At 42.8% G+C, this 21,460-nt stretch overlaps 2 protein-coding genes across 4 annotated transcripts in view; one reads left to right on the top strand and one right to left on the bottom strand.

The window, feature by feature from the left end:
• The window catches only part of DNAI7 (dynein axonemal intermediate chain 7), an 18,827-nt gene extending 12,977 nt beyond the window's left edge, over positions 1-5,850 (top strand). For all 3 annotated transcript variants that reach the window (XM_050324318.1, XM_050324320.1, XM_050324321.1), the window contains 6 exons: positions 2,187-2,353; positions 2,874-3,018; positions 3,805-4,019; positions 4,464-4,631; positions 4,872-4,985; positions 5,506-5,850. In XM_050324318.1, coding sequence (XP_050180275.1) covers positions 2,187-2,353; positions 2,874-3,018; positions 3,805-4,019; positions 4,464-4,631; positions 4,872-4,985; positions 5,506-5,781 — 1,085 coding nt within the window. In that variant the 3' untranslated portion in view covers positions 5,782-5,850. The remainder of the gene's footprint in view (positions 1-2,186; positions 2,354-2,873; positions 3,019-3,804; positions 4,020-4,463; positions 4,632-4,871; positions 4,986-5,505) is intronic.
• Positions 5,792-21,460, bottom strand: LOC126644684 (inositol 1,4,5-triphosphate receptor associated 2-like). The gene is given in 21 exon segments (XM_050324323.1): positions 5,792-6,486; positions 7,445-7,549; positions 7,688-7,763; positions 7,766-7,788; positions 8,270-8,334; positions 8,444-8,521; positions 9,122-9,165; positions 10,027-10,174; positions 10,822-10,956; positions 11,385-11,525; positions 12,084-12,111; positions 12,197-12,251; positions 13,003-13,075; positions 13,181-13,257; positions 15,369-15,485; positions 15,605-15,672; positions 15,758-15,804; positions 19,161-19,242; positions 19,991-20,129; positions 20,915-20,990; positions 21,395-21,460. Coding segments are annotated over 18 exon segments (1,548 nt in total). The 5' UTR covers positions 19,185-19,242; positions 19,991-20,129; positions 20,915-20,990; positions 21,395-21,460; the 3' UTR covers positions 5,792-6,242.

Below are 21,460 nucleotides of genomic sequence, written 5' to 3'. Positions count from 1 at the left end.
GAAGTGTCCAAGGCCAGGTTGGATGGGGCTCTGAGCAACCTGGGCTAGTGGAAGGTGTCCCTGCCCATGGCAGGGGATGAAATGAGATGATTTTTAAGGTTCCTTCCAACCCCACCCAACCCAAATTCTTTGATATATGGAAACACTGCAATATGGATCTCTGTGTGAATGGAGCAAAGCTTATAAATGTATTGATGTTTTGATAACACCTGAGGTCTGTTGACATTTCTATTAATGATTGTTAAATGCAGAGAGATAACAGGACAGGTAGGAAAATGGAGTTTGCCCCCATACTTATTTTCATTTATTTGTTATTTATATTTATGTACATGTTTATCAAGTTTATGTAGATATATGTGTTATTATATATATGTTTATGGGTGAGACATACAATGTGCATGAATCTACCAGGCTGTCTGGTGAGATTGACTTTCTCAGGAAAAAAAAAAAGATTCAAATGGATATAATGGATATAATGGTAGGCATTTGAGCAGCGTGGAGTGTTACTGAGTGTTGCTTAAGTGTGTGCTTAAAAAGCAGATTTGTGCTGATACACTTCCTTAAAACAGGGCCTAATTCTAGGACAAAAAACAGTTTAAGTTACAAATTTCTTCTGGCTTGTGGTGTCATCCTTTGGTTTAATAAGTAAGTGAGTTTTCTTGTAGTACTGACTGAAATAAAAGAACTGCAAACTATTAGTGTAATTTAGCTCAACTTTACAGACTTTTCCTTGTTTGAAAAAACCAAACCCCACGCCACAACGTTTTCTGCTGAGCACAGTCTAAAGAACCAGTTGCCTGACTGGACCCTAAAGACCACCTAAGCGAGGTTTTCCAGAGAATATAAAGGATTTGGGCTTCATTTGGAGGAATTTGCTGTGTTGTTTCCATAAGGCTTTGAACATCCCTGCTTTTCAGGATAGAGTGGAAAGGATACTCAGTTATCACAGACTCTGAAAACAGGGAGCCACGTAAACAAGGGTTAAAAAAAACCAGGAATGCAACAACAGGGGAAAGAGGGAGAACTGCAGTTCTCTGGATTTAACCATTCTTAGGAAGTTAAACTAAACATGAGACAATGAATAGTTATATTTCTGTATTATTATCTTTAAAAAGCGAGTTAAAGTGCAAACTACCACTGGGGCCGGTAGTAAAATGGTTTTTTACCTCCTGTGAATGTTTTGCTCAGAAAAACTGCAAAAGGACGTTATGGTGGTGTGTGAATACAGCAGAATAAAACCTCTCCATAATGCAACTAAATCTGACATAAAAATTAATGCTGTTTTCACTTGTTTTTTTTTTTTTAAAAGCTTGAAGACATTTTATATAGATAGTTGTCACTTTTTTTGATATGATCTCACTCTCTCAAGGCAAATTTCATAACACTTACAGTAGCTGTTTTTATACAGTATTGAACACTTTTTTTCTTGATCCCTGTCAGCAGTAACTTCTCTCTCCTCCTGTGGCATCCCACGTGATGTTTTATGTGGGCTTGTTTGTTGGTTTTGGTTTTTTTTGTTTTGTTTTGGTTTTTTTTGAAGAAAATACTTCGAGCCATTTTTGTCCATGACATTGATACCTTTTAATAACATTTTCCAATGAATTAAGCCTTCAATTCAAACATGTATGTAATATATAGGTAATTATGCATAGAAAAATATGACTGTTATCTGAAAATTGTGTTTCATGGTAAATCCCTCTTGCTGTTCATAATTATCACGTCTTTCGGGTCTTCATTTTTATTTATTTTTAAATATTGGTTGTGAAATGAGAGTTTTGAGGTCACTCAAAAATCACCAGTAAAGGTGAAATTTTTTTATTTTTTGCCTGATTTCTTTTCATATCAATTCAATCTTACTAAACGTGTCCAGAATCCACTGGGAAATTCTTCTGGGTTTAATGACTTAGACTTGTTTGTTTGATCAGTAAAATCCTTATATAGAGCATTTTGAACTGGCCACGGATTCAGGGCAGAGAGTAATCTGTTAAAAAAGCTCAGTTCCAAGACCAGAAGTGATTTTATTTCCCCTGTATTTCATTTATTTACTAAAAGCTCTGTGGAACACCAGCAGGTGGGGCTGACACGCTGCAGAGTGTGAAGCGCTCCAAGCGACGAGCAAATAGAGGTGGGAAATTTCAGCATCTCAGTTTGATGAGCACCGTGTTATTTTTTTTTGTTTTTTTAAGAAGGGGACCCACTGGTTCAGGAAGAACCAGGAGACAAAGAAGAGGCGGCAGCAGCTGCAGAGTGGGTGGATTTGCAGCGGTTCGTGCCGTTGGGTGGTGTGTTCCACATCGATGCCCTGCGGCTCCCGCCTCAGGTGGTGGAAGTCAATGACTGGACCATGGTGGAGGTGAGTGAGAGAAGGGATTACACCCTCTGAAGGTCTCTTCTCTGTCATCCCTAGAAAGCTGTCCCTGATTATTTTTTCGAATTATTATTTAGCAAATAATTTTCCAGTTACACTTGGCCAACTTTCACTGTGTGCTCAGTCAGCACGGCCAGCACAGATCCACCTGCTGGAAAAGGCTCTGGGCCAAGGTAAAAGCAAACAGAGAAGTCCTTAGTTTTTCCATATGGGACAGGTAAGACCTAAAAGCAGGCTGGAAGCAAAATTACTGCCAGTTCAGTGCCAGGCTCTGCAGGATAAATGAGGATTGTAGTAACTGTGTTCTAGTTTCCCACTGCTGGAGCCTGGTGCAGTGCTGCTAACATCAGAGTGCTCTTGGGTTTTTTAGACTGGATCTGTTGAAAAAAGGACTGTGCTCACTGTGTGGCACTGCCTTAAAGGGACTTTTACAAGGAAAAAAAAAAATAAGGCTGCTGTATTTTCTAATAAAAATATCATGTGTCCTTTTGCCATCTTGCCAAAGTTAGTTGATGCTGGATTGGAGGTGTATCCCTATTCCCCCGAGGAGGCTGAGGATGCCACAGAATCAATAATCCAAATAACCCTCAGGCTGCCTGACAATGTGGTGTATTTTGACAGTCCTGTGGTTGCCCGATGGGATCCTGAAGGTAGGAACTTAGAACACAGATTTATTTCAAGAAGTTTGAATAATGAAATTTATACCTGAGTTTTACTGTTGTCAATTCAGAGCCCAGAAATAATTTGGGCACTTCAGTGTTAATTGATCTGGGGACGTCAGTGTTACTTTATTTGGTTTGTTTTGGTTTTTTTAATTCTGTTTTGCTTCTGCAGCATATCTGATAATGCATTGCTTTGTTGGGGCTTTTTACTGTAGCTTTTTAATATAAAAGGAAAAAAATACACAGCATTTAATGGGCCTACCATAAATCAAGTTCTATTGAGGTGAAGTCCTCGTTAAGCCAAACTAGCTCCTACCTCCATGTATTAATATCGTTACAATATGAAATGTATACATTAAAAAAACAACTGTGATAGCCTAGTTATTAGATAAATACAATGTCCCTCTGGCTTTACATTCATGAGAGAGAGAGTAGAACCTATTAAAATATTTAGATGTTTAAAATTACTCTTCAAAATTATCTTTTGGGCTGCTGTTTAACGGGTAAGAAATGACAGTTACTTTAGGGTTAGATTTTCTTTTCTATTGAATTTGAGAAGCTTTCCTGTCAAAATTAGCCCAGTCTTGTACTTAAAGACAATTAAAAGGAGGGGAGTTTTTGCCTTAAAATAATTATCTTCATTTTGTGCCTGATATTTTAACTGTGAGTGAATATTAGTGAACCTGGGGTGTCTTTACCAGTTCCTCCCCAGCACATACCACCAGCAGAAGCTTCCCATGTCCATCCTTGTATTTTTACATCCTTTTTGTACAGCCCAGCAGTGGAGAACTGATGGCATCAGCAAGCTAAAGTATGAAGCACAAGAAAAGAGCATCACCTTTCAGATGGGTGGCTTTTATACAGTAGCACTTCTCCAGGATGCTCATCTCAACATGCCATATAAAGCATGGGAATTACAACCTACTGGGGTGGATGAAGCTCTCCTGGTAGTTACTACCTGCTTGGCAACAATTCAGATACAAATTAAGGTAATGTAAATAAATTTTTAAAAATCAAACATTGGTAGATTAAAAAAAAAAAAGAAAAAAAGGCAAACCATAATTATTATAAAGTGTCCTTTACTAAGAATTTCAGATGCTTCCACAAGGCCAAGTTGAATCTCTCTCTCTGCCAGTGAAAAGGAGGGAGGATCCTTTCCAAGCACTGTCCTAGTTATTTAAATTTCAGTTATTTTCTATGAGCTGGTCAGAAGGAAAAATATGTATGATTGCTCTGCAAAGTTCTAGTAAATGGTTTGTTGTGGAGAAAACACAAGACTTTCAGCAGCTAGAGACTTGAAAATCATTCCTTTTTTTCTCCCAGCTATATCCAAAGAAGGAAAGGCATTTTAAACAGTCTATTAATTCTACTTGTTCCTTCGGAAGGTTCAAGTTCCATGCCCTGTCAACTGTTTTCCCTGCTTTGCACAACAGGGTAATCAGTGTATGTTGTCTTCAGTAGTGGTGGAGGAGGAGGATGTGCTTTCCAACATCTCAGGAAAATGGATGAGTCCCCTTGCCCTCCGAGCAGCTCTGAGAAGAGCTGGTGTGAACATTTTCCCAGGGGACTGTTCCCACACCTATGTCCCTGTGACCAGGAAGGTGAGTGCAACAGTGAAGGCCTTTCCTGTTGGTTTTTATCACCCCCTTTTTTTTTTTACTTTCTTTTCACCCTTTCTTGCAGGAAGACCTGCAGTCCAGAACACATGTGTGTTCTGCCAGCTGAGCCAGGGGGTTCTGGGTGGAGCAAGATTTTCCTTACATTTGTATAACACAGCCAGTCCCTTCCCCTGAGATAAAAAAAAAAAAAAAACAAAACCACCTTGTATTTTTGCATTCCAGGCTGCCCTGGCAGAAGTTAAGGCCTGTCAACAGCTGGCTCTGGTGGCATCTGCATTTGCTTTTGCATCGAGCAGGTGGAACAGAGCAGCAGGTCCAGAGCACGTGGTGTTCAAGGTTTGTGGATTTAGTCTGATTTCATCTACTCCCTGCTGCAAAGGAGGGAATAAGCAACTTAGGTGCTGATTTGTTTCCACCTGTAAACTAAAACATGGTTAAAGCTTCTCCCTGACAGACAGATACTCCCCAGTTGTGGCTGTAGGTAGAGAACACACCACACTGATGAAACCTTGAGCAAGTTAAATGCACAACACACAAATATTTAGCCCAGTACTTGGTCTCAGGAGTAAAAACTAAAATAAATTCTGCCTGTTGCACCTAGCTAGGCTAGGAGTCAGGAACAGCAGCTGGAGTGCCCAAACCTTGGAGTTTGGAGGCAAACTAGACAGGAGATTTCAGTGTTGATAGAGCACCTGGTACACAGTGGGCTCTTAGGCACAGAGAGCTGGTATTAATATTGCTTTAGAGGGGTTGTTTCTGTATTATACTCACAAGAATTTAGAATTTCACACCAGAATTTATCCTCTGTCAGTGGCACAGGCTTCCTCTTACAGCGCATTTTTTTTTCTTGCAATAGGTAAGGGAGCATCTTGAAGCAGATTCTGTCCAAGACAACAACTGGTCTCTTTACATGTTTAACGGCCAGAAAGCACAGAAGCTCAAAATCACGGAAACCAGTGAAGCTTTTTCAGAAGAGATAGAAGAAGATTCTAAACTTCACTCCACACTCTACCATCTGCTTAAGGATGTTGCCAGCAAAGCAGCAATGGACAAAGTGGAAGGAGCCAGCTGCCTGTTCGTTGATGTTGTGTATCAGCTACTCCTTGCTACAAGGGTTTTAACATACTCTTAAATACTGTACGTTTTCTTTTAAAACTTTATTATCAAAAGTTCTCAGTAAAGTTACATTTCAAGTCTAGAACCCTGTTCTGTTCAAATCATTGAAACAGCTCCGATGACTAAAATGCAAACAATTTTCCCTTTGTTCAGGCAACGTAAGTTCTTTATTCTCTTGTGGCCAGGACCACTTAGTCGTATTTATTGTTAGCTGCTTTCAAATTGTAAACCTGAACAGAACTGAGACCCTCTTAGCTACTGGTAAAGATGACTTTTGTCAGAATAGGGGAGGGGGAATATATATATATATACACATTTTCATTTCAAGTCATGCTCTAGAGGAAAAAAAAAAAAAAAATCTCCCCAAAAAATACCCACAACCCAACAAAACAAATCCAAACGTGTAACCTTAAATAAACTATCTCAGCTTCTTGGAAAGTAACTGGGAAGCACAGCTGCAAGAAGTCAGAACCTCGGTTATACCGGGGGAGGCCCGTTGTGTTGGAGCCTCGTGTAGGGCCACAGCAGCTGCTGCAGTGACGTCCAGGAGTCCCCAGTTCCTACAGGTGCTGCATCTGCAGGTCTCTGGAGGGACAGCCCTGTGAGGAAGCTCGTGAGGGCAGCCAGGAGCACCAGGATGGAGACGGAGACCCAGAGGGTTTTGTTGGCGTTGGAAAAGGAAGCCTTGAGGTGGGACGCCCACGATGACATCAGGTTGCACCTGTGCAGGAGAGTAAGGCAGGGAATGGTTTTCCCTCACAGCTCGGAAGCTCTTCCCACCCCACCTCAAAAAAAAAAACCCTCAATCAGATCCCACAAACAGAGATCTTTATCAAAAGTGACAAGGTTGGTACTGTAGGTTGTGTTCTGGGTTTAAAATGCAGTCCTTGGGAAAGCAAGTTTTAGGTGGCTCACCCAGATAACAAGTCCACCCCTGTCCCCTGGACCACACACTATTTCTGAAGAGGATTCACAAAAGCTGCCTTGCAAGATCATCAAGAAATCTTGCTAAAAGTTCTGGCCTTCTGTTGTTTTCTATGGCTCTGGTGCCTTCCCTGAGATTAGGAGAAAAGTCTTACCCTCCCTGACTATCCAAATCCTCATGACATTGGGTACCTCCATCCTTTATGGAACAACTGAAAATAATATATTTTTGTCCTTGCTGTCTTGGTTTCACACACTGGCATAATTGTCTTGTCTCTCCCTCGATCAGGAATGCCTCCAGGGGAGGTTTAACATTCCGTGTTCATATGGAATAAATGGTTTTATTCTCCCCTGCAGAGGCAACAAGCCCCCTTTTCTGTAGGGCAGGGGTTTCCCAGGGATACATGGACAGCATTAACTGGAATATTCTGGAGTTAGTCTGGGTAACTGCTTGTGCCATCCTTAGTCATTTTTACAAGATTACACGCTAGCATGACCAAGTAGCTGAGCTGCAACAGCTCCCACAGAGTAACCAAAAGAGGTCAGATTACTGCATGAGGCTTCTCTTTCCCTCAGCATTGAGGCTTAGGAACGAATTCCTGGAGGGGTGAGTCTCTGGCAGCCAAGGTAACTTCCTCACAGTTGGTTTAAGTGAGTGTTAACAACCCAACCACCGCTCCAGCTTTGCTTCCCTTTTCCACACAAACAATACTTTAACTCATGAAAAAAAAAAAACCAACAAAAAAACAACTTACACTGACTCCAGGGTCCATTTTGATGAATATTTTCCTTTCTCAGAGACACTTTCCTTCCTGGTGGGTTGTTCCTGTGCTTCAGCAGGAGACTCTGACTGCTCATTTCTGTAGGCAAGAACCAACAGCTCCAGAGTTTTGCCACCAAGCTAAATTCACAACAGCTGGATTTTATAGCCCTGATCATCAAAAACAAACCAATCCACCCTGCTCACAAATCCCTGAGGAGGCTGCTGTTGGACTTACTTCGTTGCAAAGTGCTCCTCTTCGTACTCTGCCCAGGAGTAGGTGCTGAGGAACCGCTGCAGCGAAGGACGCTTTCGTTTTGCTTCGCCCCAAGTTTCCCCCTGGCACATTTTAAACAAATTTGCCTTGAATTTCCCCAGGAAATAGCAGGAAATTAGAAACTTAGCAACCTGCTACTCACTGAGGTAGGCCTTAGACAAATAACTTTCAAAATTAGTAGCCTGAAATTATGATTATTGGGGAAAAAAAACACAAACCAAAAACAAACCCAAACAAACAAAACCAAACAAAACCCAGATCCATCAATGGCTGATACTTACAGTTTACATTTTAGATGTTTGTTGTGTTTTGGTTTTTTTAAGTTTCCAATGTTTAATAAAAAAATAGATAAAATAAAAGAGAGCAGCTGTAACATTTAGTCCTGAAGGCTCATCTACCTGTTGCTGCACCTAAAACTAATGTGAAAGGCATAGTATAAACACTGTTATACCTCGAGAAGCCCCATAAGCTACAGGCACAGTTGAGAGATGAAAAAAAAAATTAAATTTCACCCTTTACAAAGACAGGCCCAAAGGAATTTACCAACTGCTTGATCTCCTGTTGAACCTCTCACTCCGCTCATCTCCGTCGGGGTCGTGGAGTTGGGCCTGGAGAAGAAATTTGGCCCATTGACTGCACTGTCATTGTCAAGCTTCAGCCCAGCCAGTTTTGAGAAGATCAAGCACCTCCTCATCCCTTTGGGAATCCTCTACTTACCAGTGGCAACCCAATCCCTGCATTCCCAGCGCTCCTGGGCACTGTTGCAATGCTAACTCTCCTCAGGGCTGACGATGGCTACACAAATAAGAGGCATTACTGGCTCTTATCAAGGAACCATTGGATTACTCACTGAGCACATAAAACACCATCTGTTTTTATACAGACTGTATTAATAAAATAGGTGTTGATACTTGGCGTGAAGTGACACACACAGAACCAAATCACAAGTGCAGGCAAAGTCATTCTTTAAAACATCATTAAGTTTTTAGCACCTGACTGGGGCTGCTTACTCAGCTCCCAGCAAAACAGCAAAACTGAACGTGCCTGAATTCCCCTAATGCTGCTCACAAGAATTCCTATACTGAATTTGAATCGCTCCCATCTAATTTTTTTTCATATTTTCTGTGCTAAACCCTTTTTTAACCCAAATAGGAGAACCATACGTGAACAGTATTTCTCAACCACTGAGATGCCTGACCATTTCATCTTCTATGTGGGACTTAGAAGGTTGGTGGGGTGTCTGAAAAGTAGATCCTCATGTCTGATGACATCAGCCCATATTTGTGACAGAAAAGCAGCAAGCCAAGCGTGTAGCAGAGCACCAGCACATGACAAAGCAAAGGAAGACACACGTGCACAACACTGAAAAACTTGGCATTTCATGTAAGGCTGTACCTTAAAGTTAAAAGGACTCGGTAGCTTTTTATTTGTAGATTCATCTGTGAAGAGATCAAACATCAGAACAGGCTAACAGGAACACAGTTTGAGCTCTATTTTCAGCTGAAGGTCTGACTTTTTGCAGTGTTTCTTTAGGCAAAGAGTGTATGAGAGCACTCTTAGAAAACAAAAATGAGATCTCAGGAAAAAAGCTTTCTAATTCATTAAATAAGTTCTTAATATCCACACATTGCACATCCTCTGGATGCGTCAATATCTGTCACTATCATCAAATATATTCTATTAGCAAGGCAGTGTCCTGTTACAGGACTTTTACAGTCAGAAAAGAATATCCTGTGATTCAGAAGGCTCCTGCCAGGATTTTACTGGTGTGTGAGAGACTGCCCTTTTGGTTTTTAAAAAGACACATTCTATTTCTCAGAATTTAAAACTTCTCTTAATACTGCTTAATACTGGCAAATCCACAAGTGCACAGCACCATGTGAAAACCTGACTGCTGTGCCACCTGCTCAGAGAGGGAAATTCAGGCCCCTTGCTCTTAAGGAGCCTGTAATTCATGTTTGGAAAAGGGCAGGAAGCATCTGTAGAGAGCAGCCAAAGCTCAGCTGCCTAGAAATAGCTCCTGCAAGTGCTCCAGTGTGAACCAGCACCCAAATTTACTGCTCACAGGGAAGAAGATTATCACCAACACATGCAGTGCACTTTTCTGAAAGCCAGAACGTTCCTGTGTGCTTGCAGTGGTCCCACACACAAACTCCAAGATCCATCACAGTTTACAAGCCTGATCTCAGGGAGTTGTTTTTAATACCACTAATAAATTGCTATTTCCCCTTCATCTAAGCTTTACCTTTAAGGGTCTCTCTGGCAGGTGCTAGAAAGGGTTTTTTTTTTTTTCTAGTTACCTCTGTCTCCCAGGGAGCTGAAGGATCTCTCGTTCTGGAGCAGGACCTGTTTCAGCTCCTCGAGTTCCGCGTGTTCTTTCGCGTACATGCGCTTCAGGTTTTCCACGTGCTGGATCATTACTTCCACAGCCTTGCTGACCCGGCTCTCCTAACAGGGCAAGGGCAGGAGGAAAAGGAAACAGCTCTGAGGAAGGGCATCATGTTTGGAAATTTCCCTCCTTCAGCATCTGCTCTCGCCCTGTATCACCACAAAGCAGCATCCTCCCGTTTTGGTCCACCCTTTCAAAGTTTCACTACAACCCGTGTCCCAGCACATGCCCAGGTTTCATTTCTCCACTGATTCCTTTTATCCTGAAATAAATAATGAAGTCTTCAGTTTTCCCAAGCTCTTACAACTCCTCCTCATCTCTTTTCTCTGATCCACAGCCTCAAGCTGCCACCACGCATTTGCTGGTATTGCCAAGTTGTGTTTTCGTGCTGCTCCCGTGGCATTATTCACAATTACACCCAGCATTTCAGCAGGTCTTTTGCACGTTTCCCTACATTTAGCTCATTAGCTGCCCTTTCCATAAGGCACAGAAACATCATTAGAGCTTCAAGGCTATCTTTGACAATTTTTTGGTTTTGTTTCTCTATTAAATCAGGACCTTATTTCTTTTTGCAGTTACACTCTACATGCATCAGATTCCCAAATCCACTTCTGGATCCAGAAGCCCAGCAAGCAGATGTGACCACTCCTTTACATCTAGAAGCTTTTAAACTTTGTACAAAGTACTTCTACACAGAAATGGTTACCTGATTAATGGCTCCCAGCATCTCTGCTCTGCTGGCCACTCGGGCTGCGTACTGGCTGAGGAACTGCAAGCTTTTCTGCAGCTTCTTAATGATCTCCTGTGCTTGGTTGTCTTCTTCACACAGAGGAACTAAAGCCTGAGAGGCACATTGGTAAGAAAATAGGTGTGAGTTCTCAACAGAGAAGGAAGGGTGAACCCATCTGAGGGCTCTGTTTGGGCCCACACAGCCACAAGATCAGCATCCAACATCCTCAGTTGGTGTAATTTGGACACAGAACTCCAGAGGGCAGAGCCTTCAGCCTATCAAGCATAAAAGCAGCTGAAGACAGGGGTTCAGGTCAGATGTTTGTGCTACAGAAAAATTCCCTGTTGCCTGACTGATCACACAAACCACTCAGGTGAAGGTTACCCCTCATAATCTCTCATATTTCAATGGCACTGCTCAAAAACTTCATTCAGACTGGCCTATAATATATCACACACCCCCTTAAAAGAGCTGGTTTAAGAGAGGCACTTCCACAGCTGTTCAGCCCATCCACCCTCCCAGCCTTGGCCAACACCAACCTCCAGCATCTTCACAGCATTTGTGATCTCCTTTTTCAAGTTTTCTTCAGCCAAGTCTCGGGACCTTTCTTCGAGCCTCACCCTCTTGTCCAAGGTAAACAAGTCACATTTAAAACCTAAAGACAACCTCAGAAACTCAGCCTGTTGGGTGGAGAGGAGAAGATTTCAGAATAATCCAAGTGATGCAGAAGTTTTTTTTAAGTAGACTTGGACACTGCCATGACATTTGGGACTGTATCCCAAGAAGAAAGTTATAGAAGAGGTACAGAAGGGTAAGTGAACATGGTCTGCTTCCCCAAAGCAAGTCTTCCCATCTGTAGTGATGGGGAGAACGTTCTGCAGCCAGAATAGGTGACATCCTGGCAGCACAGGGTGTGCCATCTGTGCCTTTTGACATAACTCTCTAAAATCAGCACATTCTGCTTGGGAGGAGGTCACAGCTACGCTCTTTAAGCTTGCAAACAAATGTTACAGTGGTGACTATGTTCAGTTTTATGGATTTCCACCTTTTTCCCATCCCTTGCAAAATTTCCATTAGGCTTGAAAAGGCAGATTTCAGAAGCTAACGTGTAGAAATGCACATCCAATTTAAGCTACTCAGCATCATTCTTTTACTTAGGACAAGATATTAATCGGGGCTGATCTACAAGACCTTTCTCTTGCACACAATACTTAAGGATACAAGCAGTTGAGACTTACCTCCACTTCCTTCTCACTAGGGGATTCACTGTAGGATAAGAAGAAGAATCATGTGTCACACTGCAGCTTTAAATTCATACCTGCAGCTGATCACTCAGAGTCAAAACACTTACAGCTCGTTTTGCTTCGTTTTATCTCCTTTAATGCCACCTGCAGCGGGTGAACTCCCTGACAAGAGACAAAAAAAAAAAAAAAAATCCAAAAATCTTTCAGACAAAAGTTGAGAAACGACCTCCCCAAACCAGCCTGTGAAAGTCTTTTGAGTTTCAACACAAGCCACTGAGAAATATTTCCAGTGTTCAGCTCTTGTCAACGAAAGCAACCTCAGGGTATTTTGGGTGTGAGACAGCCCAGCTCTGCCACTTGTACCAAGCCCCAAAAGTTACTTGTTTAGATGGCTTCAACTGGCACCTTATTAGCACAGGAGTGGTTAATTACATGTTCTGGCTTCAGGATTTTACATGACATACAAAATCAGTAGCTTTTAGTGGGCTCCAAAGGCAAGAGGTGGGGGGACAAGAAGAGTGGAGATGTCTAAATAAAAACAACATCCTGCTTGTCTATATTGTACATAGCACAGAGTTGCTGCTTTACAAATATTTGGGGAGAGCAGCTGTGCCAGAAGTGTTTTGAACATCCCAACTCCTTTGCAGCTCCTAAGAATTTTTCCCTGCTGTCTAGAGGAACACAGAGCTCGTTGGACCAGTATCTGCAGAAATCAGATTCTGCATGACACCACTGTCCTTCTCTCCATTACTAACCCATTTTGATCTCTAACTGCAGTTACTACTCCTTAAAACAAAACCCCCTTGTAACATTTGGTGGGACAGGCAGCTCCCTGCCCCTCTCTGCACAGCTCAGGTGACCAAGACTTGTGCTCCAGTGGGTGACGTGAGCGTGTTCAGCAAAAACCTCTTACCTTTCCTACTGGGAGCCACAGTTGGTGCTTCCTCACCCTGCTCTTTGTTATTTTTCTTATCCTGGTCCACCTCCTAAAGGCACAGCAGAATAATTACAGCAAGGGATCAGCCACAGCACCACTGGAGGAGGTCTGTCCCCTCCTTTGTCACGGCTCAGCTGCCAAACAGGACTCTTACCGGGTCTTGCTTTAAAACATTTTGAGGTGCAGGTTTGTGCTCCTCTGGCACGGGGCAGAATTCCTTCTTGAGGGGTCCTGTGGAGAAACATTCCCAAAAAATCAAACATAACGAATGAACGAATACAATAAAATCCCACCAAGCTGCCAACACCCACCATATGAGCCACGGGCTAACAGGGCTAAAAGAAACCACAGCAAATGCCAGGAGAGGTCACTAAGGAGGAGAGGAGAGGCAGCAGCAAAAAAAAAAAAAAAGTTAGAAAGACATACAGGAAAAAGTGTGATAATTATGTCTGGCTTGGAAAAAAATCCCAATAAGTAGTATTGTATGTCTAGAGCTGAGAACATTGCTCCTGGTTGTACTTGCTGTAGTTGAAGTTGCAAGGGTTATAATAATATTTCCCTGGATAAATGAATTTCATTATATTTCTACAAGCATGGAATTGTGGGTTTTGGTTTTTATTGGGGGGGTTGTTTTTGCATTTTAAAGAGACAGCTTATAGTTACTTTTTATTTTGAATTCTATAAGCATACAAGTATTTTTTTTTTTAAAGTCCCATGCACAAAGCAACAGGACAATTTATGAGTGTGTGTATATATATATATATATATACACACCTCTGAACATGATCTGCCCTTTGTACCCAAAAAGTGAACCAGCAGGGTTCTGACAGAGCCAACAAAATAACACTTTTTCCCAGAAGCTGAGTGGTAACAAACTGGTAAATTCAGGAACTGATGATGCCAGTTCAAAAGCAACACAAACTTTCAAGTGCCACGGTTTAGGAAGGCTTTAAAAGCAGGCAAAAATAACCTTGAGGAAAACAGTTACTAGAGATATGTAAAAACAAAAGTATTTAGCAAACTGAAGAAAGTCAGAGAGTCACACTGATTTCTTGTGTAGCAGCACCTCTGGTAGCTTTAAGAATATCTAGAATTCTTTTTTTTCTTTTCTGTTTGTTTAGTCACACACACAGACAGATTTGAGCTGAAGAAATGGTACAGGGAAAAAACAAAACCAAAACCAAAAAAGAAACAAACTAAAAAAAAAAAAAAAAAAAGAAAAAAACTAACAACTAACAAAAAAAAAAGGAGGAAAAAAAAAAACCAACAACAAACAAAACTCCAGTTTCAGGGGTATGAACATGAACAAACACCTCTGCTCAGTATTCTGTCCCTACTGGTTTCTGCAGCAGCCAAGCCCTCTAGAAGACATTGTATGGTGTTAGCAAAGCCCACAAGTGGAGATTCCTCAGTACTAATACTAGAAACACTTTATTTTCAGATATGTACAACACTCAGATGGATTCTCAGACTTTAAAGCTACTGGGACTCTTTTCTGATCTGTTCTGCATATCTGTTTCCTCTCTGCCAAAGGCACCTGGGCCACATATGAAAATTAACAGTAGAGGCAAATTAGTAAAAAGAAAACACTTTTAAGTGAGGGGACTGAATTAGAGTTCAGGAAGACAGCAATAAAGAAAGAAACAAAACCAAACAGGAAGACAAAGTCTTATATTTAGGTAAAGATTAAAAAAGGGTTACAAACAAGCACATACAGGTATTTTGTGCTGCTTATTCAGATCAACTTTTATAAAAATAGCTTAAATACACTGTGTACACCTGCCCCAGTTTTTGTTTGTTTTTGTAGCTTTTAAGTGGAAGAGGCACCACCAGAAGTGGTAAGAATAATTCTTCTGGGTGTCTGTGGCTATAGCAAAAGACAGAATCATACTGAAAGGCCTCTATCCTCATCTCTCCTCTTGATCCAGCCCAGCTTCTTGTGCACTGAGCAACAGTCTTGTAAGAGAGGAAAGTGTTATTAGGTCTAATGGTGGCACTAAACTCTCTAAACCCACAAAAACACTCTCTCTCTCCGCTCCCAAAAATTACCTGGGGTTTAGCACCCCTGCATGCTTTGCCAGCTGAGCAAGCCTCAAGATGTCACTAAGCTGTTTCACGTTTACCTGCAGTGCTGTAGCCTACCAGCCTCCTGGAACTACGAGAAGCCTCATTCCCAACTCGGAGTTCCAGGGAGGGCTGAGAGGCACCTGGGGGCGAAAACACTCGCAAAAAAACCCCAGAACTTCTCAAGTTGTTGTTCTTACTCAGCTTCCTCAGTTCAAAAGGTGTGCTGGAAAGCAAGCCACAGGCTGAGTGCCAGGGTGGTGCAGCAGTTACTGTACCTGACACAGGACCAGCTGCGTCCTTGCCGCTGTTTTTCTCCGTGCCTGCGGAAGTCGGCACATCTTCCTCTCCCTCACGTAAGCCCTTGGGTGATTTTTCCTCCATAACAAGGCAGCCTACGGCACCAGGCAGAAGACACAGCCCTTACAGCTCAGTGAATGCACAGACCTCAGCACATCCAAGACTTCCAGTGCAAAAACACTTGGCACCTCTGAGCCCCAGGCGAAGGACTTACCCCCCGTCACTGGTGCCGCGCCTTCCACAGAGGACGCAAGAACTTCTTGGGTTGAAGCAAAGTGATCGCTGCCAAAGCAAAAAAACTCTTTCAGATGCTCGTGCACATTGTACACCCTCCATAAAGGCTTTTAAGTTTTGCACAAGAGCTGACCTGGATGGGATCAGACTGGCTGGTAGCGTTGAGTCCGCACGGTCAAGCTTCAGGGGGAGAGAGAAGAGTTAAGTGTCAGGGAGAGGGTTGCCATGCCAGTATCAAATCTCTGTGTCAAAGCTTCAATAACTTCCCCAGCTGGGCCTAAATTATTTCAGCAGTGAAGAACTAGATGGGAAATGCCCACAGATTCACTCTCTGTTCTAAAGCCACCAGTAGATACAGTGAGTAGAGTTTATCACATTATTGTTACTAGGAGAGATCACTACGTTTCCTCAGAACTCTTATCTCAGGGATATCATACTTAGAGATTGTATTTTGGTTCCTGACTTCATGGTTTGCTTCTAATGCACGTTTTCTAATTACCAGGGCACCACTGTTCCATCTTAATGCTGTGTATCAAGAGATAACCCTTTTGAAGGCCTTGACCTCAAACCCTACGAGTGAGGTGCACTGAGCTTCACTTGGCTCTAGGTACCAGACTCATCTAGGTAAATAAAAGTGTTAACAGTAACAGCATGACCAAGCAGATGGTTCAGAACACAGAAAACCTGCACGTTGTGTTGTACATTTTAGTGCCTTTCTTTGAATGGTTCCAGTTTTACAATATTAGATATAAATAAAAATCCTCCAGCCCCTTCAGAGGGCCCTGGGCTTCCTCCTTGGTGTGCAAACAGCAAAAAGGAATGAAGCAGTTAAATGTGGGTACATGTTTTTTCCTCATGTTCCTTTAAGCTGCTCCAGTGTGGTTCTGGACCCGAGTCTTATCACATCACAGACAAAACCAATATCCTGTTTGGTCTTTTAATGTACCAAGGGAGGCACTGCAGGGGTACTATCCCTCTTCCTCATTTTATCCTGGATAATTCCAGCTGGCTTATTCGTATTGTTAAATTGATTTGTCTTTACAGATCAAAATACAGGGTGAAAGTGAGGTTTAAAGGTTTGAGTTGGTAATGAGTTGTGATGAACTGCTCCCACTGTGGAAGAGAGATGTTGAATAGATTTCAAAAAGAAAAACAAACCAACCTCAAACCTCTCTCCAAGCAGAGAAGGTGTGAGGTCAGGCCAGCTCCCTGTACAGCAAGTCCAAGAGCACTATTGACTGGGTGTAGGGAGCCAATAGAAAAACCATGTTTTGGTATCATTCCTCCCCTTAAAACATCCTAATAGGACCCAAGAACACCCAGCAAAGTAGAGCAGGAGGAGTCCAAGCCCCCTGGTCACCTCTGAGAGCAACCAACTACTCCTAGCACCACTAAGAGCCTTCTCTTCCCTCCTCACTCCCCCACGATCACAGCCTTGCCCCAGCCAGATGGATCCTTCCTCTAATGCAAATTCAGGCTATTTTTATTATTATTTGAATGCTCTCTCAGAGCTTAAGGAAGTGCAGCACTGCTTTTGCTTTGCTCAGGCCGTTGGGTCTACGGCAGTGCCGGGGAAGGAGGAGGTGGAAAAGAAGACAAAAGAAATCTAAAGGGCTTCTTTAAAACTGATACACAGCACCCAAATAAACAGAGAGCCCCCTGCATCACCCTGGAAGCAACTAAAGCAATTTATTACTCTCCATGCCCTCTCCCTCGCCAGCCACTCACATGGTCAGTGGTTTCTGTTTGCAATGAAAGAAAATCCTCGATTCAGTGTTTTAAAAATACTATTAGGATTGTGTATTCCCATGGGTTACACTTGAAGAAAAACAAACAAACAAACAAGAAAAGCCCACATTTTAGATTTTCTAATAAAATCTGTTGGCCCAGGACATTAGGGAATGGTTCTTTCTACTCATAAAAAGACTGTGCCAGAGAAGATCCTGCAGTACGTTCCTAATCACTTTCCCCTCCCTTCCATCCCTTCCTATAATTAAGATAATAATCCAAGGATTCTCTATGACAGCAGACAAATTCTGGCCACAGTCTTTTATAACTCCTCCCAAACAAGCATTAAAATTTGGAAGACCTGGTTTTTAGACTGTGATGCAACTTCCACATTAATAAATCAAAACAAGTACAAAAAGCCCAAGCTTCACTTGGCTCTCTCAAGTAAATAGCTCCTTTAATAAATAGCCCTTAAACTCTTTTGATGACAATGCTGCAACATAAATAATTTGAGTTACTTATATGCTGAAAGACTCGATCTGCTCAAATACATCTGCAATGGCAGTGTAATAAAACTCCAAAGAAAACTAGGGAGACTTTTCCTATTAAACAAGGATATTCAGATTTTGCTGCATGCCAGTTTTTAGAACGGATATTGGGCACGGACCGTTTGCCTTCTCTTTGGGGCAAGCTTTAAGCTTATTTTTTTCCCTCCTTTAGAACATTCACACAGAAAACCTTTATTAAAAAATGGCAGCAAGAATGGAAAATGACATTTCTGAGCCCAGCTGGAATTGCAGAAAGCTCCAGAGCAATGAAGCACAGGTGCTTTGAACACCTTTGCAAGGCTGTGGCTTTCCAGAAGGACTGGATAAAGCAAGAACCCTTGAGATTATCCTCTTTAAGGTCACTTAAGCAGTAGCAGCATAAGCTGGGAGTTCCTCACCTGCTCTACCCCAAGCAAGCAGTGTGTTGAAACCACAGGCAGTCCCTACCACTCTTACTTTCTACCCTCACTGTGCTTTCTGCTTTGATTTGCTGCTGCAACTGGACCAAAGGCTAATATTGGAGGTTATTTAGGTTATAAAGGTTATTTAGTCCCACAGGTTATCCCAGAAACCACTGACCAGTATTCTTCCATCATCACCACCATCACTGGAGCCTGAAAAGCTCTTTGTAAAGCTCTGTGTGGCAGAGCTGAGGTCTAGATTTCAGCAGTGAGCAGCACTGTGGCACAACTGGGAGTGCTGAGCTGCAGCTCATCTTGCTGTTGCCACGAGAAAAACTGACTGACAGCTCAAGCTGTAGAGGCAGAATTCGAGTCAGCAGTGAAGGCATAGCTGAAGAAAAGCTTTCATACAGCAAAGATGGCATTTCTCTGCTGTTAGCATGGTGGCCGTGGGAGAAAGTGCAAAGAAAGGCAGCATCTCCCAAGTAAAGCACCCCGTGGCTCCTTGCAGGTGGATAGAAAGAGAAAGCACTCAGGGCTTCCCTGGCATAACCAAGTACTACTGCAAAACCAGCACTGTCTCAAGCCCTGAAACCACATTTAAAATACTCCTCAGCTAAAAGAATGACCCAGTTGCACATGAGAACATCAAGACGTAGATCCATAACCACGGTATTCCAGAAGTGTGCCCAAAAAGAGGGAATTACCCCACACAGCACCCTGCTGGCTTATGACAGCTCCCTTCACCTTGCAGCAGTGCTGATTTCTAACTGATCAACCTGGACCTGGGCCTGAGTAAGGCACTAAAATGCCTGAACCCGTTCAAAACCTCATCTAGGGCATCGGAGACAGCACTTACCTCAGTGAGTGAAGAGTCCATCATTGTAATGGAAACAGGAAGGTCTGCATCAGTGCAGTCACCAGCAGAGCATATTTTCCACCTGGCAACACACACTTTATTTGCATCTTGCCCAAACAACAGTGAGATGTGTTGCCCATTTTCCTTAAGCACATAACAACTGAAGGCACCACTATCTGTATCGTCAGTCAGCTGATCTCTCAGAGAAAGACAAATTCATCACCAGCATCAATCCCTCCTCCCCCGAGCAGCAAGAACCACCACCAGTCCTTTTCCCAACCTCCTCCACACTGCAAAATTCTACAGAAAACCAGTGGCAAAAGCTTCAAGAGCTGCTGAGTCTTTTGCTGCAGACTGCCTGCCTCTGCACCTTCAGGAACATCCTTATCTTTTAAAATATTCACTGCAATTCCCTTCAGCTTTCATAATCTTTAGCAGTTCAGACCTCTATTTTAAAGATCTAAGGAGGCAGCTTGGTAAGCAAAGACCACAGAATTCCTGCTCTAAACTCTGCAAATAAACAAAACAGGGACTCCTCAAAAGCACCGAATGGAAGCATCAGTTGTGAGGTACGTATGGGAAATAGGCAAGAATGCCTCAGTTCTCCAGCATGAAATGGAAACACCATCACTGTATTTGGCTGATTGCCAGCATTTCCAGAAAAGAGTTTTAATATTTGTGGATAGAAGCTGAGTGTTACCCCACACCACCATTAGCTGATCTCCCACTGTCCAGTACTTCCCATAAGAGAGGTCCTGCTGTTGAATTCAGCACATCCCACAGACTCCTCCACCTTTCGCCTCTCCAAAGAGGGCATTCTGCCATTTTACCTGCAGGCCTCTGATGTCACATCTGATGTGGACACATGTCCCAGGTCACCCCTTCCAAAGGTGCGGAGCTGCCTGCAAGGTCGGTCCCAGCTGTGCCTAGGGGGGTTATTTGGGCAGGAGGTTTCCAAGGTCAGAGCATCTAAGGGAGACAAGAGCAAAGAGAGGTGGTTCTTGGCAAAGCAGTTTTAGCCAAAAACCGACACGCAACTAAATCTAAAACAATCAAGAAGGAGAACAACCAAAGAGATTTATAATAAGGTGACTTTCATCTTGGTATGAAGGTGTTATGTGGCCCCAGTGTGTTTTGTAGATGGAGAATCTGCAGCACCTGGGGATGGGCACTTTCCATCAGTCGAGTTCCAGAAAATTCCACACTGGACAGCTTTGTGGTAGTGAATTGTGTGGCAGAAGGGGCCAGGAAATAAACGATTTTTAAAAAATATTGACACTTGATTGGTGCCAGCTGGGAAGACCTGCCTCATTTGCTGGATCATGATCTTATAAGAAGGTGCAAGAACATTCCCAGTTGGCTCACTGGAACAGCCCTTTCAGAGCAACAGAGACCTCTTATAAGGAGCACTTGCAGTAAAGCAAGATCATCTTCCATTTCCCTCAGTACGGCCCAGAATTAAATTTGAGCATTTATAGGCTATTAGTCTATTGCTTTTGCACCTATTTAGGTTTGTTATATGGAAGAAGATGCTCACTGGGAGGGTGGGGAGGCCCTGGCACAGGTTGCCCAGAGAAGCTGTGGCTGCCCCATCCCTGGAAGTGTCCAAGGCCAGGTTGGATGGGGCTCTGAGCAACCTGGGATAGTGGGAGGTGATCCTGCCCATGGCAGGGGGTTGGAACTGGATGATCTTATCAACTCTGCCTGTATTTCAGGAGAGAGACAGAAAAATGTCCAGCACCACCAGGTCTTACCTAGCAGAGGGGAACTGTGCCAGGACAAAAGATACGAGGGTCCTTCACTCCACGGCCTTTTAGAGCAATGGAGCTGCTAATTGAAAAATAAAAAGTGCTGCTGTTCAACCACACTGAAAATATAAATGCCACCAGCTTCCCCCCCCACCATCTGCATAATGGGATACTAACAATCACAAATTCATCATCTGCTGCTTTTTTGTCTAGAAAAGCTCGCATCCTCAACAGGCACAACAGGTGCAGGAAAGAGGGAGAATAATCCAACTTTCCACTGGCAAGAAACACGTATGGAATATACCTTTGTATACATTTAAACACATGCATGCCTATATACGTAGATATGGATCTCAAATTATTTTTATAGAGTGTTTAACTTGACGTTTCTCGCAAACAGAGTTATTTATTCCCCTCAGGTCACAAAGGAAAAAAAAGCCCAAACCCTTTAGGAGGCTCAGCAATGGTTAGGGAAAACACACTTACCTCCCTTTTTACAGGTTCAGCTGAGGTGGGCAGCAGACCATAGCCAGATTCTAACTCTGCACAGCA

Source organism: Myiozetetes cayanensis, unplaced genomic scaffold (assembly GCF_022539395.1).
Source record: "Myiozetetes cayanensis isolate MyiCay16 unplaced genomic scaffold, myiCay2020 scf3, whole genome shotgun sequence".
Lineage (NCBI taxonomy): Eukaryota > Metazoa > Chordata > Aves > Passeriformes > Tyrannidae > Myiozetetes > Myiozetetes cayanensis.
Note: the sequence above shows the minus strand (reverse complement) of the source record. Positions and strands in the feature narration are given on the sequence as shown.